Source organism: Marmota monax, unplaced genomic scaffold (genome assembly GCF_021218885.2).
Source record: "Marmota monax isolate L192 unplaced genomic scaffold, Marmota_monax_Labrador192_F-V1.1 WCK01_AAM20220418_F8-fsc00132, whole genome shotgun sequence".
Classification (NCBI taxonomy): Eukaryota; Metazoa; Chordata; class Mammalia; order Rodentia; family Sciuridae; genus Marmota; species Marmota monax.
In genome coordinates, this window is record NW_026695199.1 from 8,825,394 (window position 1) to 8,840,064 (window position 14,671).

The following is a 14,671-nucleotide window of genomic DNA, read 5'->3' on the forward strand; positions in this document are numbered from 1 at the left end:
AGAAGTCAAGGGAACAGTGTGACAGTATTCACTCAAAGGATGGAACTTAGTTTAAAAGTTCCATCTGATAGTTCCTGGAGGCTTATAGTAAGAAGTCAAGGGAACAGCTCTAAGGACAACTGACAGAAGAGACACTGAGCATTAGGACTATTTAGAAGATCCCAGAAAGGATGGTGGAAACTGATCAAACATAGTCTTCTCCTTGCCAACCTTGGCTTTCTACCATATAGGGCCACCTGTATCCTCAACCAAAAGCTAATATGTTCCAAGTCTAAATAACAGATTTGGGGGTTGTTTTCAGGAAAATATATCTCTCTCATCCATAGTAAGCATTTAATAAATTAGGTCCCAATTCCTTGGATTTGCTCCCAATGCATGTGGGACTTGAAACTCCTCTTTTTCCAGGGTCTTGTAAATATGCCCAGCATTGACACCTGGGCCCTGACCATTTACTTAAGCTAGGGTAGCACATGTTTACTGTCTCCCTTGACACTTCAGAACTTTGTACGTGTCAATAAGAATTTCTAGGAAATAAGATATTGCAGACTAGTATTTACCAAAGGTGTTTATTATTTTATTACGAGGCCTGCATTTTGTAATCTTGGAACAAACAAGATTGACATGACTTGTTTTAATATCCAGTAGTCACTAAAGAATTCAATCCATCAATAATATTTCTTCATTGTCATGGATTTCCTCAATTCTCTTTAGGGTCAAAGTGGACTTAGAAAAAAATATTAGCCAGAAAAGTTAATTGTTAACAGTCAATCCTCAAAAAGAATATGAATAAATTCTTCATTTCTTTCAAATGACAGAACATCTTCCATAAAGATTCATCTGAAATAATGAAGACTCTTAAACCCATATGTTTTCTTGTTTTCTTCAGCTACATTAAATGTCAAATTCTTCAGACAAGCTTACTACATGCAGGTAGGAAATCCTACTGATAACCTACACATCACATGTGTAAGGCTAAGGCAAGTAGGCATAATGACTATGAAAATACACGTGGAAAGACTTACTGTCTCAGCAGTCATGCTGTCAGTAGAACCACTGAAAATTGCTGAACATTAGTGTGTGGGATGAAGTCAGAAAAAGGAAATGCACCAAGACAAAACATACACGAACATCTCACTTTAGCCTTACTTTCACTTTAGGTCAGAGAAGCAAACCAATATTGGAAATTGGATAAAGGAGTTTAGGCAGAGAAATAATATGAATGGTAACAGCAATAACATTATAAGCTTCATTATTCAGTATCTGTTATGTGCCAACCCAATGTTTGGTACTTCACACTTTTATTTAATCTTGACCACCTGATATGATATGTACATTTACAGCTAGAGAAATAAACTCACAGAGCTTAAGATATTTTCTACAAATAGAAGTTGAACTTAGGATAGCTCTCTCCTAAGCCTTTCTCATCTTAATATAGCAACTAATAATAGTATGTTTATTTAGTAAATAGCTGCCAAGTCCTTTAGAAGCTCTTAGTATAAGAAGGAAGACACTGTTTACGGTAGCGTGGTGGGCAAATCCGAGGTGTAAGACATCTTCTCTATCAAATTAAGCCTGGCAAGGTGTTAATGTTTACAGTTTTGTTTCCCATGCTAATATTTAACTGTGGGTGTGCTAATAACATCTAATTAAAGAGTTTAATAACCAAATCATCAAATTTAATTAACTCTGAAGTGTCAACACAACCATATGCAGCTTATTTGTAGACCAATGATAGAGTTCAGCTACACAATATGTTTGAATATAAATAAATCATTCATAGAAAACAGTTTAAAGACAAGTGAAAACATATTCTGGTCATTCATCTTATTCATTATGGCAATTAAGAATAGATACAAAAATTTATTATTATGTAAATACAGATTGAAGAATTTAAAGGGAGATTTAAATCTGGAAATTTTCCTCTTTTCTAAATGTCTTAGTCCATCTGGGATGCTATAATAAAATACCATGAATTGAGAAGATTATAAACATCAGAAATTTATTTTTTACAGTACTGGAGTCTGGGAAGTCCAATATCAAGATGTTGGCAGATTCTGGATCTGGTAAGTACTCTTATATTTGTATCTTGTGTAAATTCACTGTATGATTCATAAATAATGCCTTCTTGCTATGTTCTCACATGATAGGAAGAAAGAATGAGCTCCTTTGGGCCTTGCTTAAAAGACATTCCCCTTCATGACCTATTAGAAGTCCCCACCTTTAATACCATCTCTCTGAGGGTTAGGACTTCAATAAATGAATGTGGGAGTTGCAAGCACCCAGTTCATCAGCAAATAAAATTTTATTTTTCAGCCATGCAGCATCTTAGTACCCAAAATTATGTGGAAGAGAATTTAAAAGACCTGTGAGTTTTATCATTAATATTCTTTTGTTTGAAATTTAAAAATACAGTTTTGGGGCTGGGGTGAAGCAACAGTGATATAATAAAAAACAACAGAGAAAAAGGGTTTGATTCTATCTTTAACAATCACCAATATGTTTCAGTACCAGCATTATGATTGCTCAGTTTCTTCAGAAAGCAACTTATGAAGAAATACAAACTGTGGCTCAACAGTTACTAGATCTTGTGGAAAAGTGCAAGAATTTTAAATCACATGTGTCAGCCACAGAATGTGCTCATCAGTTGGTAGGTGAATCATAGACTACTTCTTTTTAAAACTATATTGTAAACAAGAGGTGTTGCTATGAAGAGTGGGCTGCTATAATTAGGTAGGGGATTGTAAAGCAAGAATATGTAGAGTCACAGCTCAGACATAATATCTGTAGGTTTATAAACCTACATTTTATCAGTTCATCCTCGGACATCAGATTCTGAGAACCAAACCCTCAAGAGAAGGATTTATACCTTGAGCACAATGTGCTAACTTGTTGGTTGCTCTGACTGAGTCTCTAAGCACTATTATCTGACATCCACATTTAAAGAATTCTGGGAAATTGGAGTATTAATTATAAAAAGTCTCTGAGAGGACATAAAAAAGAAGAAAGAAGTGAATAATATTACAGACTGCTTTCCCAGTTAGTAAAGAGTTGTGGGAATTATTATTATTTCTTTATAAACTATGTCTCTCTTGTGATAGCAAATTCCCTCAAAATCAGGATTCCCTCAAGAGATTCTTGATAAACACCAACATGGTCTTACAGCACACATTTTTTTTTCTTTTTACAACACACATTTTGATCCATTATTCTCATGCTAAATAATTTAAAATGTAAACCATTTTTCTTCTTTATCTACATTTTTTTTAAACTTCATCTTCTTAAGGCTAAAACCTACCTATATCTTTTTACTGGATTCTGAATAGACAGAAAAGTCATCAGTCTCATTCGAAACACATTTGAAATGAGGTTCTTCTATCAATGTCTCATTTTATAGTGTCACTGTTTTATTGTGATTCCTATTTATTTCCATTTCAAAAGATGACATGTTTCTGCTCTTATCCCTCACATCTGAAAACAAATGTCACTTAAGGTTTCCTGAATCCCACACATTTATTGCCACTTAAAAGTAGTTGAAAGCTAACCAAAATTATTGTATTTCCATGTGGATATTTGAAAACAAATACACATTACTTCAAAGTTCATTTCCCAAAATAAGTTCTCATGGAAACAAAACTAAAGAAGTAATGAAAGCTATTTGGAAGTAATGAAAGCTATTTCTTGGCAAATCCTTCTCTTTATGTATACCTTGCCCTTTGAATTTCATTTTGTTAGGATCCACTTTTTAAACTTCCCTTCCCCTAGAGTTACAAATTCTGCATGTACCAGTGCCTTAGACGTATGTGAAACTGAAGTAACTGGATGGAAGGAACCCTCCACAGGGCTTGTCTTCCAAAGTACTCAGAGAAACAAAACTATAAACCTTCCTAAGGGTGTTATAAAGCCATTTGAAAAACTCAAGAGTAAGGCTTATGAATGGAAATGTAGTACCAAAGTCACATTCTACTTTAAAGGATGATAAATATAGATGAGTTTAAAAAAATAAATATAATTTGCCTAAACAATCTGGCTTATGTTTATTTATTTTAGTAACTCAACTGTTTGAAAATGAAACAATTGCTTTGGAAAAGGGAGAATGAAAAATTCTACTTGGTTAAAGTCCAAATTTGGGAATTTAGACTTAAACTTAGGTTAAAGTCCTCGAAACTAAAAGACTTCTGCTCAAAAGAGCTACACCTAGGGACTAGTTTAATGTTATATACTTAGTTTCTTCTTCTTTATAATAATTTCTTAACTTTCCTGCAGTTAGGAGTGTCAATTACATAGACTCTTCCCTCTAAGTCATCATTCTTCCTATAGATGACCAGCTTCCTAGAGCATATTTGTGACAACCAAGGAATGCTTGCCAAACACCTGTTTACTAACTGTTGTAATACAAATAGCACAGCAAGGCTCAAGTGCTTCTTATTCTATAAAAAAGATTATGGAGATCATAAGGATAGATTCCAAAGTCTAAAGCCTGAGATGATCTGTGAAATGGACAAAGAAAATCAAGTGACCATGAAGGAGAGGTAAGCCATCTTTATTTGACATTGTCTCTGAAGGAGAGTATTTTCCAACATTGAAGACAGATTATTTTTTAAATTTAAGTTCCTCTGAGGATACAATGTTTTATTACATGGAATTAAATTAAAAATTTGAGACACTATATATATATATATATATATATATATATATATATATATATATATTTCTCCCTCGTAATGACAATTACTATTCTATTGAGACAACAGGACAAAAAATCTCTCTGTGTGAAATAAAAGAAAAATGAATAGGACCTATAAGACTAGTCTTCTTGAGAGCTAGATTAGGCAGATTAACAGCAAATGATATTGGAAGGTATAGTCAAATAGGCAGCCAAGTAGGCAAAACATAATAGCATAATAAACAAGTAGAGACAGAGACCAGGTAATAGGGACCAGCATTAGGGAGGGTCAATGATAAGTAGCAGAGAGGTTATCTGACAAGCATGAAGAAAAAGTCTGTCATTGAGAGCCTAGAAATAATCAGCAGTTGTAGGTTAGATAGAAATGAGTTTTCAACTTAAAAAATCCTGGCTCTGTAATTTCCATGTGGAGCGGATAGCACTCCAGCAAATATGTTGCTGAGCTCATAATTTGGAGTCCTACTTGGCACAGCATTCATATGATGAGTCTGAAGAGGGTACTAGCAAGCAATTGGGGTTTACAGTCAGAAAAGGACTGGGAAATATGAAACTTTGACTCTCAAAGAATGCAGTTCTGGCTATATTAGTCAAGACAGGCTCAGACATGAAGAATAAGGCAGATGATAGACTGTAGAAACAAAGCAGTGATTTGATTTTAGGTTTTAGACATGCAATCCAGACCAGGCATGAATAGGAGACAGGGCAACTGGATGATGAATGGCTTAAACTCCTTTACTTCACCCATATGAGGTAGAAATGCTTCTGGATCTTTCTGAAACTTCAAGAAGGAATTAAATTGTATCAGACATTAGGGAGGAAGGACTCGGGGATAAAGGAGTCAAGCAAGTTCCAGCATGCCTCATGTTAGGGGAGACCAGCTGGGAATCCAAACATGAGCTTAACTACTCATTTATTAAAGTGTTAACATAGGCTATCATTGACCACAGTTTCATGCCCAACAACTGGCCATCTCAAAGAGTCCCTCCTGGCACCGGACTGGGCACACAGCCAGTGCACCGCAGAGTCTAAAGGGTGTTGCAGTCAAGGACGCAGGCCTCGACTGCCATGTGGCTGCTATGCTCCCACCCACAGCTGCACCTCTAGTTCAGCTGCCTGTTTCAAGACCTCTTTCTAGAGGACCTTCTGCAGAGGCATTGCCAGTGTACCTCTGCGTAAATCCTGTTACTAGGGAATGAAAGGAGAAACTTGAAGACATTTCTCTACTCTGACTTTTTCCACTCCAGCCTTTTCCCTCTTCCTCTTTCTCTTGCTCCAGGGTGCCTTTTTTGGGGGACTCCCTCAGGGATGAGCAGACCCCACATCTATGCTGATCCACTGGATCCTTTTCCCTGGCACATGGGAAAAAATGGGACAGAGGGAAATTGGCACTTTCTTCAATTTAGCCCTTGTTTTTTTATGATGCTGGTAAATGATTAAAAGTGTAACTGTTACTTCAATTTTGGCTTCTAGTCATACTTGGCTACTTTGACACCTGATAGCTCAGCTCTTTCCAGCTCACCTCAAATCCTGACCATTCTCCTCCACAGTAACTATCTTTCCAACAGAAAGATAGTTAGGAATTTCACAAAGCACTGAATGGCCAAGCTGAGAAGGGGTAGATAGAATACTTATTCATATTTTATCAGCCAGAACTCAGTTTTATGTTCTCAATTTAAGTGGAAGAGAGACTGGAAAGGTAGTCTTCCTGTGCACACAGGAAGAGAAAATGGATTTGGGTGAGCATCAAATCACTTTTTATCTGTAATGTTGCCTTTTGTTGAGTATATTTGCATGTGTGAGCAGGTTGGTCTTGAATAAGCCTTAAAGACTAGTAAGAGGAAATGGTTATTGGGAATTCAGTAACAAATGAATGCATTGAACAACACACCTTGAAGGGCAATGGTGTTAACTCTCATAAAGAACTTCTGAAAGATCGTAAGAGACTTCTGTGTACCTGTCAATTCTTCTAAATTTAATTCTTATGCAGCACTGTTTACAATTCAGTTTAGACTCTTGAACTTTCTACATTCCACTCTATAAAAAAGTGGGAGGTTATATTACTGAGTTTTCTTTTCCCTCAGGCCTTGGTCACTTCATGGGCATTCAAGGAATGTCTGACCAACCTCACAGTGATCTGTCCATAGTGAAGATGTGAAGCATTTAAGCAAAGTGTGCTATTTCATCCTAATCACTATGCATTTCTAGAAGTTTCAGGTCAATAAAACGAAATGAATTCTGTTTTTAAGAAATAGTATCACCATTAATTATTTAATTCCAAATTATACAATTTTGTGTTTGTCAAATTACAGGTACAGTTATGAAATTTCTAGAAGGCATCCATACTTATATGGACCCACTATCCTGACCATGTCTGCTTGCTACAAAACAGCTATTCAGTCATGTTGTCAAGAGGAAAATAAGACCGAATGCCTGCAGATAAAGGTATAATAGACACAGGCCAATGGCTTTTTAGGGCCTTGCTATGGCAAGTATGACTCTGGATGAACAGTATACTCATCCCCTGGCAGCTTGTTAGAAATGCAAAATTGGAAGCTGATCTCTAGACCTACTAAACAGATTTCATTTTAACAAGATACGCAGGAAATTCATCCAATCATTAAGATTTGAGAAGCATACTATAACATAGATATTACTTCCTAATAAATAATAAATATTTAATATTCCAGCCACTATTTCTGCATAATAAAACACCTACAACTCAATAACTATCAGTTAACTATCTCTTATAATTTCGGGGGATAAGGAATTCAGGAAATAGCTCATCTGGAGGTTTTTGGCTCATGATAATTCATGTGGCTTCATTTACATGACATCTGGGATTCTGCAAGCTGAAGCACTGGGCATTGGTTTGCCATCTTTTTTTTTTTTCTTATAAAATATCAAATGTCTCTCCATGCAGTATCTCTGCCCTGGGTAAGTTTGGGCTTCCTCATAGCATAACAGCCTGAGGGCAGTTGGATGCTGACTTGTAGCTTAAGGCTTCAAGGCATTGTGTAATGGATAAAGACCAAGTTGCTTGGTCCTTTATATCTAGTGTCAGAAGTCATTTTTGCCATGCTCTACTGGTTGACACACTATGAAACCTCACCCATTTGGAGGGGACCATACACCTACCTTACCTCTTGATGGGAGGATTGTTGAGATCTCTTTGTAAGAACATGGGGTATGAGATGTTGTTTTAGCCACCTTTGGAATATATATCTGACAAGCAACTTTGTTATGTGGCCTTTCCTCCTTCATTGTATAGATGTGAATCAGTAAGTAGTTCCATTGTAAAGGCATTTTTTTTTTTGCATTTTCACTAAAGGTTCTAAATATTAACATAAAGTGATCATCTTTATTTTACTGAAGGAATACTAGGTCAATTTTCCAAAAGTCATGCTAAAAATGAATATTAGTTTAGCAATTATTTTGATGAATTCCTCAAGACTAAATGCAGTGCCACTTTTTCCTTGCTGTCTTCTTTGAACTTCTCATTGAGAAATTATCTCATTTCCTCTAAACCTCATATTTTAGAATAGGACAATTTTATTTCTCTTAATCAGCTTTTCCTTGTCTATCAGAAATTAAATTAAATGATGTTTCTTGCATAGGCTAAGTACTCAATGATTGTAGCTGTTTTCCTTAAATCTATTTATATATATTTCCTATTTCCCTCCTCATTCTTCTCTTGATAAACTCCAGTTAGGTCGGAAGTCTATTCCAAATTCCTAAGCAAGATAGTCATTTTTACTTCTTTTGGTTTCATATTAATTAAAAACCCAAAGCCAGTTATCATGTAGAGACATATCTCAACACCCAGCATTTCTGAAGGATGTTCCCTGCCCCCATGGAGGTGAATTTTATAAATAACTTGCATGTATTTATGTTTTAATTATAAAGTTTTTTATAATTAGATTTTTTCCAGGGGAGATTTGTCCTAAATTTCCCCATATTGTTAAACACAAGCAGGTGCTGTAAGTTAGCTAAGAAATCTTTCCCCCTCTTCCTCACTTGGTGATATTTATAGTGTGGCAACTGCTAGGATTTCTGTTCCTAGTGACTCTTGCTGCTTCCTTAGGAAAAGTTACACAATCAATTGTGTAAAACTTATGTCTATGATCAGAGAATGGGATCTATGAGTTAAAACTCTGTTATGGGAAAGTGGATAATCTCAATTACATTTGATTTTGAATGAGTGTGATACAACAAAATAATAACAATCCATAATTGATTATAAAATAAAATTAAGTTGTATTTGATAATATTCAAGTCAAGCTATTATTATCATGATAGTTTTGTGGTTTGAATATTACCTTTATATACATTATCTGTCTTGTTTTTGAAAATATCACTGTAAGGCACAGTTACTCATAGGAAAAAATAATATATGGTCAATATAATGTTTTAAATGAAAATATAGAACTTTTTGGAAACTTTTAAATATTCTGTTTCTACCACATAGAGATGACAATTGGGGTATATTTGCTTTTAATAATAATAATGTCCTCTGTTCACAGATTTCCTCACAGATTTTATTTTAAACATGGTTGTGATCACACCGAACATACAGTTTTTATCAGAGCTTAAACATACTTGTTTTCATTAGAAATATAAATTTCTCAAAAATAATGTGCCTTATTTAACTGTCACTCTGAAGTTGTGTTATTTTATTTTCTCAAAATTTTGCTATCATAACAAAACGTGTATGCATTTATTTTTGCATAATTATGTTTTTATTTATTTATGGAAATTTGTGATAGCTTCAAAAGTAGAAATCTGGGTAAACGAATATAAATATTTGGCTGGGCATAGTGACCATGGCTATAATCCAAATTTCTGGGAAGGTTCAGGCAAGAGGATTGCAAGTTCAAGGCCGGTCTGAGCAACTTAACAAAACCCCATCTCAAAATTTGAAAAAGGGGCAGAGATGTAGGTGAGTAGGGGTAAAAGCCTCTGCGTTCAATCTCCAGTACTGTAAAAACAAATAAAAACAAAAGAAGAACATGTGGAGGAGAAGTTAATTAATAGATATTGTAAACTGGGCACATTTTAGTTAAGCAGCATGAGACTTGTCCAAGATGGCAAGGTTAATAACTTTGATAAAAGCAAAATACAACTGTAAGACATTATTGAAATTTATTCTGGTGACTTTCCAAGTTTTTATTTGTTCACTTTCTTGTTCTCATTTATATTCCAAATGTTGAGGTTCTGGGACAAGTGATCTCTAGGGAAGCAAGATTCTATTTCCCAAGAAAAACCATATTAATGCTTTTACGTTTTGCCTCTTTTAAGTATTCAGTGGAAGACTTTCTAATTTCAAGAAGATATATAATATTTATTTTTCTTTCCTTGGTTTTTACTAATTCTGAGATTAATGTTTTCTGTTGCTATCATATTTCTTTGATATACTGTTTCTCTATTTACAGCTAGAACCCATCAGAAAATACATTAGAGAAATATCTTTGAGACATCATCATTTATGTGAAATTGGGGTTAAATTCAACCACAAAGTAGCAAAAGCTGTGTAAGTTATCTGTGTGGATTTGTGGACTTTGTTGCTCTTTTGACTAAACTTGAAAAATCATTTACCCTCTCACTTAGCAGTGTCTGTCAATAGAAACCTGGCATCTTTCTCTAAATGTGTTACTTGCCTGTTCAAATAGAGCACACAAGGCTGTGGATGAAATTGCATAATACCCAACTGCCCCCATCATCTCCTGCTTCAAGTTTTCCCATTTGCTTCAATCCCTTCATTTCTTCTTCAGTGAACCAAAGATTTTGGACATTCAGATACAGGCATTTACTAAAAAATTTGTCCTGCTAAAGGTTAGAGGACAAAAGGTATTCTTTTCTTTTGGAAGATAGGAAAGATTTTGGCTCCAACATCATGTAAAATAGAAAAAGTGAGGAGTGCTTTTGAGGGTGGAGATAGAGAATTTGATGCTGCTCAGCTGCCTCCTTTCTGGTCCAGATGACATTTCTGTCCAAGTTAACCCATGAAGACAGGCATCTTCCTTACATTGCCTTCTTCCCTAATTTAGGACAACAGTGAACTTCCTGGGAGCTCAGTTATCCTTTCACAGAAAGACCAGAGAGATTTCAGGGAAGTTATTCTCTTGTCCACTGAAGTAAGGGATCCAGCCTCATAATCTCTGCTTTGATGTTGACAAGGTTTAAGTGGGAAGTCAGACATTTCCAAGCCTAGCTAGCCTTGCATTTCATTGCCTAGCTAAGCAACTCAAGTTCTTTAAGAGATCACTAAAATGATGAAAATTGCCATATTTTACATGATGTTTAATTGCTTGTTTCTGTGACTTGATCTCTGGCTGCTGTCACTGAAGGAGTAGAATGCATTTGTAATGTTCTCTCTTCACATTTGCAAATACGTTTCTCTTCTTTTGGTTACTTGATGAACTAGAACTAATTTTAGAAATGATAAAGTTCAAAATACTGTTTAAAATGTGTTATTTTACTTTTCAGGGAATTGGTTCTGCTCACTAAAAAACAACCTAAATCTAATTTTTCTGAAGTTGCCAAACTGACCACTGATGTTAAAAATCTGCATGAGACCTGCTGTGAAGGAAACACAGTTGCGTGTGCTCTTGGTAGGGTAAGAACCTTCTTCCTAAAACTCACTTTATTCTTTAAACAGCTTTAAATTCTTAAATAATGGTACAGTGGTAAATAATTGATCTAGAAAAATAAGGATGATTTCTCAATATTATCAGTAGAATGCCGTCTCCCTCCTCTCTGGTCCCAGTTCATGTAGTAATTTTTCCTCTCTCCTTTGTTTACTTTCTTACTTCTTTTATTTTAATTTACTTATATGCTTGTTTGTTTGTTTATTTCTGTGCTGCTGCTGGGGTTGAAATACAGGGCCCCTCACACATGCTAGTCAAGGGCTCTACCACTGAAGTATACTCTGAGCCCCTATTTCATTATTATTATTATTATTATTATTAGGGTTTTTTTAGTTATACATGATAATAGAATCCATTTTAATAATAAAAGCATGGAATGTATCATGTTCTAGTTCAAACCCCAGTACGTCTCCTTCCCCTTCCTTTCCTTACACTCTCATCTCTTCTCTATATTGATCTTTATGCCATTTGCCTACAGTTTTTTTTAAATTAATTTCTTGTAGATGCACTTGATGTGAGATTCACTGTGGTATATTCATGTATACATAGGAAAGTCATGTCGGATTCATTCCACTGTCTTTCCTATTCCCATCCTCCCTCCCTTCTCTTCAATCCCCTTGTCTACACACTGACCATCTATTCTCCAGCACCCCCTCCACCTAGTGTGGGTTAGCTTCCATCTATCAGTGAAAACATTTGATCTTTGGTCTTTGGGGATTGATTTACTTCACTTGTCATGATACTCTCCAGATCCATCCGTTTACTGGCAAATGTCATAAAGTCATTTCTTCTTATGGCTGATTAATATTCCATTGTGTAATACTCCATTTGCTTTATTCATTCACTTACTGAAGGGCACCTGGGTTGGTTCTGTAGCTTGGCTAGCTTGGCTATTGAAAATTGTGCTACTATAAACATTGTACAAGAAGGTTTTCACTATTTTTTTGTAGAGTTCATTGCATCCTACCATGTTATTTTACAGCATTATGTCACAAAGCAGTATGTCTGTAATGAACATTAATATTAAATATTAAGTAACATAAATTAATATAGTTTAACATTCTTTATGTCAGCCAGTCAACACAATTCAATTAGGTTCTCTCTCTCTTTCCCTGATTTCATAGCACTATAGGAACAACTTACTAAGATTGTATAGTAATAACTTTTTTTATTCGATAAACCATTTTATAGCATTTAGTTTGTGTTAGGCTCTGTTATTTGATATTAAGGAATATCAATTCATTTAATTCCCACAGCCATATCAAGTATTATTATTTTTTATTTTTTATTTTTTAATATTTATTTTTTTAGTTTTCGGCAGACACAATATCTTTCTTTATATGTGGTGCTGAGGATCGAACCCGGGCCGCACGCATGCTAGGCGAGCGCGCTACCGCTTGAGCCACATCCCCAGCCCAAGTATTATTTTTAAACCCATTTTATAGATTAGAAAATTGAGATACAAAGAGATGAAGCAACTTGATAAAGTTGCAGAGCCAGGAAGTAGCAAAGTCAAGATAGCTCTGTCTTTATGATTTTATCTGTCAATCAATGCAACAATTTATTATTCCACAATAAATGGTGGGAAAAGTTTTTCATCTTGGAATTTCTATATTCTTACAGTTTCATTTATCAAATTTTTTCTCCTTTTTTACTACCCTTTAAAAATTGATATTCTAGACAGATGTGTTAGTGGCTTTATTTTATTTAATTTTTTGTGTACTGGGGATTGAACCCACGGGATGCTTAACCACTGAGCCACATCTCTAGCCCTTTTATTTTTTATTTTGTGACAGGGTCTTGCTAAGTTGCTGAGACTAGACTTGACCTTGTGATACTTCTGTCTCACCCTCCTGGATCACAGGCGTGCTCCACAGTATCAGCTGACCTTTCTTTTTCTTACCCTATATGTTCTGCTCCAGATGTTGTTATCCGGCAAAGGATTCAGGCTCCTTTTCCACAGTCCAGGGTGGTTGCTGGGCCATGAACTGTATTTCCTGCCTGTCTCAAAACTAGTTTTGTTCAGAGGTGGTCTATACCTTTTTTAGGTCTGACCCATAGAAACTTCCTGGCTATATTCTACAATACCCCCCAATACCTGGTAGACTTTAATGCTGAAGGCTACATTGGAAGGCACAGGTTGGATATGGCAAAGCCTCTGTCAGCCAACTTCCCAGAACTACTGCCTAGAGGACATATACCTTTCCTCCCTGATGGGACTTTTGGAGAGAGATGACCTTGTGTTTGTTGAGCCACCGAGAGCATGGTGCTTGCTTAACTGAGGCACTTTCCCTGAAGCACACTTGACTCATAATTTAGTTTCAACTAAAGTTACTACTCTCAGATTTGTACCTTCATTCTATTCTTCTTTCCTGAGTCATTAGTTTATACCCCCAACTTGTTAGAGGAAATCTCCTTGTAGATGTCTCATAGATGCCTTACATCGTATTGAACTCTATATATCCATATCAAATTCTTTGGCTTCCTTTTTTAAAACTTTTTTTTTTAGTTAGTTGTAGATAGATACACTACCTTTTAAAAATTTATTTGTATTTTTGAGTGTGGTGCTGAGGATCAAACCTAGTGCCTCACATGCAACCCTGGCCCTCTTTGGATTCCCTTTTATTTTGAAGTCCATTGACTTTATTAATCTAAAAACCTTTATAAGGACAGTGACTGCTATGCCAAAAAGGTGACAAAGGGCATCATACCAACCAGAAGTGAAGGTGGGGATGAGGGAAGGGGCCAGGAATCCAATCAGAAAGGCTGGTTAATGGTTTCCATGGAACTGGCAGGGAAAGAAAGGGAGTTGCATGCAAGAGCAAAAATTCCAAAAAGATTGAAATGGTGAGGGGAGAGAGCTCCCAAAGACAACAGCAATCTTTTCTTTTGTAAAGGACAAGGAGCCCTCACTCAGCTGCAAACTCTGGAGACTTGATAATGGGGCTGGGGATGGAGGGCCCCCCAGAGAACATCACAAGAAGGCACCCAAAGCAGTCCTGGGACTGCTTGCATTGGCGTTCCATGTGTCCTTCAGCCATTCCTGGAAGAGATCTTCATCTTTCTTTATCACCAGAAACTGACCAAGGACAACATATTCTTCCAGTTTCTTGCCCAGGCCTTCGCCAATCCAAGTCAGGCTCCTCACTGGCTTTCCCCCATAGGCTCTGCCACGAGGTGTCCATGCTTTTGGGAGGTTGTCATCTTGATCAAGCTTAATAGGCAGCTCCGGTTCCCTGAACAGCTGCTCTCCTTACTCAGCCCTTGGCTTCCCTTTTTTAACTACACTCCTCAAACCCGATAGTTCCCCTGAATATCAGTTTCAGTAAATTATACTATCATC

At 36.0% G+C, this 14,671-nt stretch overlaps 1 protein-coding gene across 4 annotated transcripts in view; it reads left to right on the forward strand.

Moving 5' to 3' along the window:
* Window positions 1–757: 757 nt before the first annotated feature.
* The window catches only part of LOC124082214 (alpha-fetoprotein), a 51,328-nt gene continuing 37,414 nt past the window's right edge, over window positions 758–14,671 (forward strand). Inside the window, exons 1-8 of one of the 4 annotated variants that reach the window (XM_046428675.2) lie at window positions 758–930; window positions 2,013–2,063; window positions 2,314–2,365; window positions 2,506–2,647; window positions 4,318–4,529; window positions 6,994–7,126; window positions 10,114–10,211; window positions 11,168–11,297. In XM_046428675.2, the coding sequence (XP_046284631.1) occupies window positions 846–930; window positions 2,013–2,063; window positions 2,314–2,365; window positions 2,506–2,647; window positions 4,318–4,529; window positions 6,994–7,126; window positions 10,114–10,211; window positions 11,168–11,297 (903 nt within the window). In that variant the 5' untranslated portion in view covers window positions 758–845. The remainder of the gene's footprint in view (window positions 931–2,012; window positions 2,064–2,313; window positions 2,366–2,505; window positions 2,648–4,317; window positions 4,530–6,993; window positions 7,127–10,113; window positions 10,212–11,167; window positions 11,298–14,671) is intronic. The other 3 variants (XM_046428674.2, XM_046428676.2, XM_046428677.2) reach the window with 3 other exon arrangements.